The 9,394-nt window shown below is 42.4% G+C and overlaps 1 protein-coding gene across 1 annotated transcript in view; it reads left to right on the top strand.

The window, feature by feature from the left end:
- Positions 1 to 280: 280 nt before the first annotated feature.
- The window catches only part of TMEM170B (transmembrane protein 170B), a 35,928-nt gene continuing 26,814 nt past the window's right edge, over positions 281 to 9,394 (top strand). The window contains exon 1 of the mRNA XM_080932898.1: positions 281 to 672. Coding sequence (XP_080789024.1) covers positions 576 to 672 — 97 coding nt within the window. The 5' untranslated portion in view covers positions 281 to 575. The remainder of the gene's footprint in view (positions 673 to 9,394) is intronic.

Genomic DNA, 9,394 nt, shown 5'->3' with positions numbered 1-9,394 from the left:
CAATGAGCAGCGAGGCACGGCGGTGGCGCCAGTGACGTTAGCGGCGCTCCCTCCGCCCCACTGCGGGCGGACGCTGGGAGCCTACGGCCGTCCCAGCTCTAGGGTGCTGAGGGCGGCGCGCTCGCGGAGCTGGGGGAGCAGTGCGCGTGCGCAGCCGCTCACCCCGGGGGAGGCGGGGCAGAGGCGCGGAGACGCGCATGCGCGCGCCCCGGGGCGGTCGCGGGCGGAGGGGGCGGCTCCTCGAGTGTCGGCGACCCAAAGGCCGAGCAGCAGGCGGGCGGCAGGTGCCGCGGCCGGGCGCCGCTGCCTCGTCGCGCGTCCCCGCGATGAGCCTCGTTTCGCGGCCTGCCCCTGCCGGCTGCCGGTCCGCGCGGGCCTCACGGCGTGACCTGGGCCTCGTGGCGTGGCGGGCCCCCGCGTCGCGACGCGGGCCCTGAGCGGGAGCGGCGGTCCCTCCCGCGGCCCAGGCCTCGCCCGCCAGCGCTCCTCGATGTCTCCCCGGCGGGGAGGACGCTGCCTGCGACACCCGCCGAGCGGCGCCCCCCGGAGCGCCCCGCTGCGGCCCCGCGGGGACGATGAGGGCGGAGGGCGCCGACCACTCGATGATCAACCTGTCGGTGCAGCAGGTCCTGAGCCTCTGGGCCCATGGCACGGTGCTGAGGAACCTCACGGGTAATGCGCGAGGCGGAGGGAGCGGTGGGGGACCCACTCCACGGGTGTTCGGGGCTTCTGCAGACCCGGCCCGGTGCTGGCCGCTGGAGCACGCGCGAGTCGCGCCAGTGCCCTGACTGGACCACAGTTCATGTTTCTGTCATTAACTCCCCCCCCCCCCTTCCCCGTGCGCGCGCGTACACACACACCGCTTCTTGCAGTTTCGATCTTTTTAAAAATTCTTTCTCTCCTGGTTTACCCCTTTTTCTTGCTGACAGATCTCAAACCAATTGCAGTACTTACATTGCCTGCTCCCTGTGATCAAGGTGGACCGACCATTTGTTTCTTTATTTGTAGAGAGAGATGACTAAGTAGATTCTTGTGGGTCAGGGGCTGGACCAAGGTCTAGAGCAGTCGAAACAGTTGTCTTCTCTCCCATTTCCTTTTGTCTGGCTGTCTCCTTCTGGCCTCAGGCTGCTGTATTTGTGAAATTGGAGAATTCTATGTATTTCCCTTTGTTAATGAAGGTGATTGGGAATTGGGTTAGGCTACGTTATAGCATCAGGTTGTCATTAATGCACGATACATTCATCTAGTCTGTAGGTTTGCTTTGTGAAAAAACGTCTGGATATCTTAATGTTCTGGGTTTAAAAAATAGCTCTAAAGAGTAATATTGACTGGAAAGCAATGGGGTTAACAATTTGAATCTGAAGTAGTTACTTTTGTGAAACAACAACCTCAAACAAAAAACTCAGTTCTTTAAAATGTTGTAACTCCAGTTGAACATTACTATTTCAAAATCTGTGGGATAGCAAATTAACAGCATATAGTATACATATATTTATGGGTAAAATCTGGCATGATACGGGGTTCACATGTTCAAAGAGAAAAGTATAATGGAATTATATACCACCCAGACAATTTTCAGGGTTCTTAATTTCTTATTTATGGAAAACCACACAAGTAAAGGAGACCCTGAAACCAGCAGAGTCTTCTTAGTTGCATCTTTATAGTTCTGAAAAGTTAAGTTCCATATAGATCATTTCAAGATAGACTCCTTTATTTTACTCATGACCTCGTGTGTATTTATCCACGGTTTTATATTTCTAAAGTATGAATTGTTTATTAAAGCATAATGATAAAAGCTTAGAAAGAATATATATTGCCTATATTAATGACCAGCTTGGCTCTGGGTAGCTATTCCGTATGTAGATTAATAGTCAAGAGATGCTGTCTGCTGTACCGTGGACTGCTTAGCCTGTTCGAAACAAGCCCACTCAGCTCCCAAGACGAAACAGTAAGCTCACCATTTAGTGAGTGTCTCCTCTGTATTACTCTCTGACTCTACAAAGTATATACACAAAGTAGTTCAAGCTAATTAAACTGCCCTAAGTACGATAGTGAGCAAGTGGGGCTCCAGAGCCAGTCTGCCTCAGAGGCCCTTCCCTTTACCACTGCATAGCTTTTTATTCAGCTTCGTCCCTTTGCTCCCTCAAACAGAGAATTTCTTGCTTCATCCTGCTACTTCTGCTCTTTGCACCTACTTCTGTTTTTAATCACATTATAATTTTTGTCCCTTCTAGCATGAGTGTGTTGCTGCTTATGAATTCTCAAGTCCTAGCATAATCTGGCACATAATAAGTGCTGAATCCACATTTATTAAAGTGAGATTGTGAAATAATACCTAATTCAGGATTTAAGCATGATGCTGTGTTGTAGTTCATTGGAGTCAATGTGCCATTAAAGTACTGTGGGGTGTTCAGGCAACCTTTGTAGACAGACTATCAGACGTGGAAGACAGTCAAATTCGTGTTGAATGCATTTGTATTCTGTGCTGGGTACTGATTTACATGTTCTTTATTTGATATTTTCAAGCTTTTTTGAGAGCTTGTTTATCTTCACTTTACAGACATTGAAGCAGAGAGCTAGCTTATGTTTGGTAGCTAACATGGGAGGAAATCCTTACATTTTTCTGAGACTAACATGGTACTGTTAATTCAGAAGGCGTATTTAGCATCAAAGCAAACTTCCAAGTAAAACAGATAATAAAAAGAAGTGTAGTATAAAACCAGTATACTACTATATCTTGGATTATAGCTGAAAGAATTACAACAGTCTAGGTGTTCGAAAATTGGGTTAAATATCAAATCAAAGGGAATAAACTCTCGCTTCTGTTCTTTGTACACTTGAGCAAGTGTGGTGCTGCTCTTTTCGTAGGACTTTACCTAAGAAACAAGTCTGGCCTTTGGAAAAGGCTTATGTATGTGCTCCTTTGATAGGAATAAACAGAGGAGAACTGGAAGCATCATAACCTAGAGCAGGTACTGCTTAGTTTTTGTCTCTGAAACCCCAGTCACTCACAGCAACCTGTGGTAAGAGCTGTTAAATATCAGAGGCAGTGCCAGAGCCTGTCCCCACCCTCAGTTCCGTACCTGTCCTTTCTGCCCCACATAGCTACTTAAGGCAGGCAAGCCTGAGAGGTAGTAAGTCTTATGGTACTTAAGATTAGCCTGGCATGTATTTGTCCCAGCCTAAGGATATGTAAAGGAATCTCCAGTAGCCGGGCCTTACATTCCAATACATCTATCCATCACTCTCCCTTCAACCCCCACCCCCATGGCTGCCTGAAACTACACATAGCATCTAGTCCTCCTGAACATGCACTATGATAGGGGTTAGTTTTTATTAGTTACAGTAAGATGCTTAACACTAACACAATAAAGCTAAACCATTTGAACTCTGCACTGTAATGAAACTCCCTGTATCGCAGCTGTTGCACTCTGGTGTTATTCAGTAAGTAAATGGATGATTGGAACACAAGCTTTGCACTAAGGCAGCCTATCTGATAACTAACCATCAGTCTGATAAGAGAGATGAATCCGTACCCTGGACAGAAATGATTCTTGCTTTGAGTGAGATATAGCAGAACAGCATACATTGCCATTTAGAATGTTTGTTCCTAGAATTTTCTGTTTACTATTTTTAAATGGTTGGTGATGCAGTAGCCAAAGCCACAGAAACTGAGATCTTGAATGATTGTTGGCTAATTTATTCAGTAAATAAATAAAAGATGCTAGAAAATGTAAGATATTGAAAAAAACAATGCTTTCTAACCTTTTAAGGGGCTATCATTCTGTTAAAGTTACCGACTCATATTATTGTATTTCTTGTCTTAGGAATCCTCAGGCTTGGTCAGCTGCTTAATGTTTCTCTGTAGTAGAGACACGTATGTGGAGTCTGAGAACAAGCCATTCTCAGATCCTGTGTCTGCCACTAGATGACCACTGTCCACAGTTGCTGTGTTTCTGCCCCTCTCTCTGGGATGTAGTTTTTAGGATCCTTCCTTTGGTTAGCCCTGAATAGGTTATAGGCTTTTTTAGCCTAAAAGAGAGATGAATGGTTTCCTTCCTTCATTCACAAGCACCTTTTTCTATGACTGTATTCTAAATTCCTACCCCTCAGTCTAAAGTGGGAGTCTATATAGTGTCTACCTTTTCAGCTTTGTAAGTTGGTGTTTTTTTAATTATTAATATTAGCTGTATGTTTTCACTTTATTTTGTTTTCCTTAACTGATTTGGCTCCCAATTTGTATTCTGATCCAAATTTTGTTACTAAGGATTTAGAAAAGAATTTTTTCTTCAGAAAAGGCAGATCCTTAAACCGCTGGCCAAACATAACAGGGTTGGTCTTGGGAAAGGGATATTGGGCCCTGGAAGAAAAGTGGGTACCGTCTTAGGTTTTTCCACTTTCTCTTTGACAGTAGAAAATGTGGGGGCAAGTGCACCCCTTCTTTTCTTTATTTGAAATAAGTTGTTGAGAGGCTGGAATCCAAAATATAATGAAAGATATATACCATTCATTTTGCATATGCATGTATATGTATGCACAGTTGTTCCTCAAATTATGATGGATATAGTCTGATAAACCCATTGTATTTTTTAAAATTATGAATAGAAAATGATTTTATACATCTATTACCAAAACCAACACTTAGCCTGACCTGTCTGAAATGAGCTACAGTAGCTCCTGGTTGACCAGAAGTCATCTAACACAGCATCTTGTTTATCATACACACAGTGCAGAACCAAGTGGTTGTGTGGGCATGGGCTTACAGCATTGCAAAGCTGAAAATTTGTAAGTTGAACCACTTGTAACTTGGGGTTCCTGTTTCTCTATGTTATTTACTTTTAGAACATTCATGTACATATTATTATAGTCTCTGTTTAGAGCTTTATAGTTGATAAACTGTTTTTACAGTCAGCCAAAAAGAGAGGAATAATTCTCTGACCAGTGGCTGGCGGTTGGTGCCTTTGTCATCGTTTTCAGATAGCTGTGTGGTTGTGTTCACACTAGGCTACCTTACCTTACTAAGGCCATATGTAGAGTGATCTCAGAAATCCACTGATGTTACTCAGCCAGTAACTACAGCATTAATCATATACTCTGCTTTTTGGTACTTGTGCCAGATCCCACAATTGACTATTATTGAAACACATGGTTGGCACATTTTATTCTTGTGGTATAGCCAGATCAGTAATTGCAGATGGGGTTGCATTTTGTATCATGCATCATTTTAGAAGGCCCACTGTGTGTCTGACAGAACACTGTAGGCTTGAAAACTCAGGCTTGTTGTCATTGGCCTTCAGTTCATTTTCACTCCATTATTTTAGAAGTTTACATAAGCCCTTGTTCTGGAGTATTGAGGATTCATTTAAGATTATGTAGGCTATACTTTTTTACTCTTTAATAATTGACTATACAGTATAATTTCTTTTGTTTCTGCTTCCTTTAGGGACCAAGACAGTTAGATAATAATGGAGACAGGTCAAAGGTGTTGTGTCTCTAGGAACTGTTTTGGAAATTGAAAAGGAAGGGGAATTGGGTTCATGGAAGGAAGCCAGAATAAAAGTGATCAGGTGTGAGAGACAAGCCCTGAGAGTTGAGCATTGACCCTGTGTAGCTACCAGAGGAAAAATCCTAAACATGGCTACTCAACACTTCTGTGTGCCAGAAAAGAAAAGAACATTTCACATATGTCTTTCTGTAATTGGTGAAAAAAATAATTTATTATCTTACTGTGTATGATTATAGAAGGTGTGATAGGCTTATTACATGTTACTGATCTAGTACTTAAGCAGTAACACTTAATCATGGACTACACAGTGGTGGCACCAACGCATTGAAGAAGTTCCATTAAACTATCAATTTCATTGGACTAAGTAGACACAGCTTAAAGAGACTTTCCTCTAAACTTTATGGATGTAGGAAAAGCCAGATTTTACCTGAGTCTAAATGTGTGTGCTATAATGTAAACTGTAGAATGTAAGCTGGGAGCACATGTGTACTTCCTACAGGACTTATGGGAGGTGGAGTGCACTGTCTGGGTGGGGACTGTGCACACAAGGTCAGTTACTAACATGTTCTGTCATCTCCCTGTCATCTCACTGCCTTTGAGATGTGCTGCGTACTTGAGAGAACATTGATTTTTCTCATTTTTTTTTTTTCATAATTCACTGTGGCTTATATCGCCCTTGTATAAAACAATTTGTGTTTAGAATTTTAGTTTTAAGGATGGACACATGTCCATGTTAGAAACCTTATTTGTCAGATATGACATTTTCCTAAACCTTTTCAGTGAGCAGGACATGGCTCTACAAACATTTCGTGTAGTTTTAGTTGCTTCTCACAATATTCCATGTGGTAGACTCCATTACCTCCATCTTTAAGGACACAGTCATGGAGACATTTTGCCCCTGCTTACAGAGCATGCAGATCAGGACTTGAGGAGTCATCACTGTCCAGCAAACACTGAGTAACTACCTGGGTCTGGAGCTGTAGGAAACACAGAGGTAAATAGCATATGGTGACTACCTTTGCAGGCCTCTGTGCAGTGAGTGTTAGCTTACACATTTGAACCACTTGCTAATGCTGAGTTACAGTTACTCTCAAATTTCGTAGCTCAGAATAATGAACATCTCAGAGGTCATCTGTTCAGGAATAATGCTGGGTTTGGATGCTCTAGTCCACCTGTCAGCTGGGTCTGTGATCTCTGCAGAGTGCCCTGAGACCAGAGAGACAGCTTCCACAAGCACAGTGATACAGCAGGTGGCAGGAGAGCTTCCATGGAGCTGTTCACCGTTTTCCCCACAAAAAAAGATGGGAGGACCTAGACCAGAACAAAAACCGCAGAGTCCATTGAACCCAATCTAGAAGTGCTCTTAGATAGTCAGGCTGTATTCTGTTGTCTCCTGGACAGCTCCTGTCTAGAAAGGAACGAGAAAACAAAAGCAGGTTTGCCTGGGACAGTTTTGCCTGCTAGGAGCTAGCTTGAACACTTAAATAGGTGTGAGGAGAGAGGAAGAAGCCTTCAGAGGGAGCAATGGTGTCAGCACAGAGGGCAAGAGTATACAGTCTTAGAAAAACAGAAGGTGACAAGAGAAAGTTGCTTGACATGTAGAGTCCCACAGAGTAGCTGTGTGAAGCCCCTCAGGAGCTGATCCTGGATTCTTTAACTCTGATCCCCAGGCTGGCCGTTGTGGTCCATACTGATAAACAGATAGAATGATTCTAGAGGACTGGACACTTTCAGAAGTGTTTCTTTATGACTTGGTAACTTTGTGTGTGTGGGGGGGGGGCAGTGACCAAGAGTAGGACTTTGAAAATAACTCTGAGTGGGGAATGAATTTCTGTGATGGTAGAAAGTGAGAAAACAGCTGTTTGTAGAATGTTCCAGGCATACTGTGCTAACAGGAGTGATGCCCTTGGACATGTATGCCAAGCAAAGGTTGTTTTGTTTTGTTTTTAAGCAGTAATAGTAAATGAGGTTTCTGTCCTCAGATTCTCTCATCCCTCTGCTGTGCACAGCTTCAGACTGCTGTAGTTGTAAACCTGCTGCCCATGGGAACCACTGGGGCTGGTTGGACTGGGGCAGTCCCAGTCCCATGTATAAAGTTTGGATCTTCAAGGAGTGTAAGCCAACTCTCATGTAATTCTTCATTGCATGTTCAGCAAATGAAGATGTGCTTAAAAACTACTAAGACATCTTAAAAGGAGGTTTTAGTGATGCTGTAACATGGGATGGAAGTTTATATGGCATATATAGGATGACAGCAGACAGAATTTCCATATGAACAGCTCACTACCTTTTAAGATTAAAGGATAATATTGTGATTTATATTAAAATGTTTTGTTTCTATAACCATTAGCCATAAAGAATGACCCCTATTAATGTAGTAAACATTTTAAGTAGTTTTATAAATCCAAAGTAAATAGAAAAATTAAATATTTAAAGTGTGTTTAAATACATAAAATTTAAGTTACTGGAACGTCCCTGGCACCAAGATTATGAGGTTCTTCTAGGTTTATGTCTGTATCTAGGTTCTGTATGTAGAGTCAAAAGAAACAAAACATTGTGTCAAGAAAACTTTGGTTGTTGCTGTGTTGCTTAGCTGTCTCAGTATATTGGTTTTTCTTTTTCTCTTTAGATCTGTTTATTTTAATGTGCGTGAGTTTTGCCTGCATGTGTGTATGTGTATCACTGTGTGCCCAGTGTCTAGGCTAGGTCAGAAGAGCACTGGATCCCCAGGAACTGGAGTTGAGATGATTGTGAGCCATCATGTTGGTGCTAGGGAGCAAACCTGGGTCCTCAGCAAGAGCAACAGGTGCTCTTAACCTCTGAGCCATCGCTCCAGCCATAAGCTGTCTTACTTTAGACAAGCTTATATCAGGCAAACCTTGTTTTTCTTTACCTGTAGCACTAACTCTTGTCAATTTTAATCTAGGCAGGTACCACTATGCCTTTAATCCCAGCATAGTCAGGCCAGTCTCTGAGTTGAAGGCCATCTCTGTCTACATAATGAATTCCAAGATATCCAGTGCTATGTAGAGAGACCTTGTCTGATAAAACAAAACAAGATTAATAATAATAATTAGTATTAAAGGAAAACTGAATTTTAAAGAGTTAAAGTTCAGAAAACATTTTAAAATATATTTATTTTTATTTTATGTGCATTGGTGTTTTGCCTGCATGTCTGTCTGTATGAAGGTGTCAGATCTTACAGTTACAGACAGTTCTGAGCTGCCATGTGGTTGCTGGGAATTGAACCTGTCTCTTCTGGAAGAACAGTCAATGCTCTTAGCCACTGAGCCATCTCTCCAGCCCCAGAAAGTTGTATTAGGGTTCCAAAAAACAACTTTGATTTGTCTCATTAATCTTTGAACTCTCTTCTTTTTGAGCGGCCCTTTGTCAGCCCTTTAGTATGCTCGCTTGTAGGATAAGAGCTGTTTGATGACTGCCTCATAGACCGTGGACAGTCTTCCAGTTCTGAAATGACCGTTGCTTTGATCCTGCTGTGACATAGCTGTGTGAGCCACCAGACTTGCAGCACACTCCACACGAGTTCTCTGCTTGTGGTTTAGCTCCCAGTCGGCCATTCTTATTACACTGAATATTGAGGGACATGGTATATGGGGAGCTTCATTAGAGGTTATCACATTGATATAGAAAGTTTCTTTTTAGTTTTAAATATAAATAACCCTTTATGATGAGACTAAATACTGTTAGCCATTGTTAAAATTGCTTTTAGTCAGTGTCTGATTTTAAAAATCATGTGTTGGTGTATTATTTTTTTAAAACATTACATACATAATTTAAGTTCCCTTAGAGCATATAAATAATAGCATTAAAGTATTGTATAGTTGATGCATTTTACCCTCATTACAGATTCAGGTTTTAAATAATTAT

Source organism: Micromys minutus (genome assembly GCF_963924665.1).
Source record: "Micromys minutus genome assembly, chromosome: 1".
In the NCBI taxonomy this organism is placed as follows: Eukaryota; Metazoa; Chordata; class Mammalia; order Rodentia; family Muridae; genus Micromys; species Micromys minutus.
The sequence above is the reverse complement of the archived record's forward strand: the minus strand, read 5'-3'. Positions and strand labels throughout refer to the sequence as shown.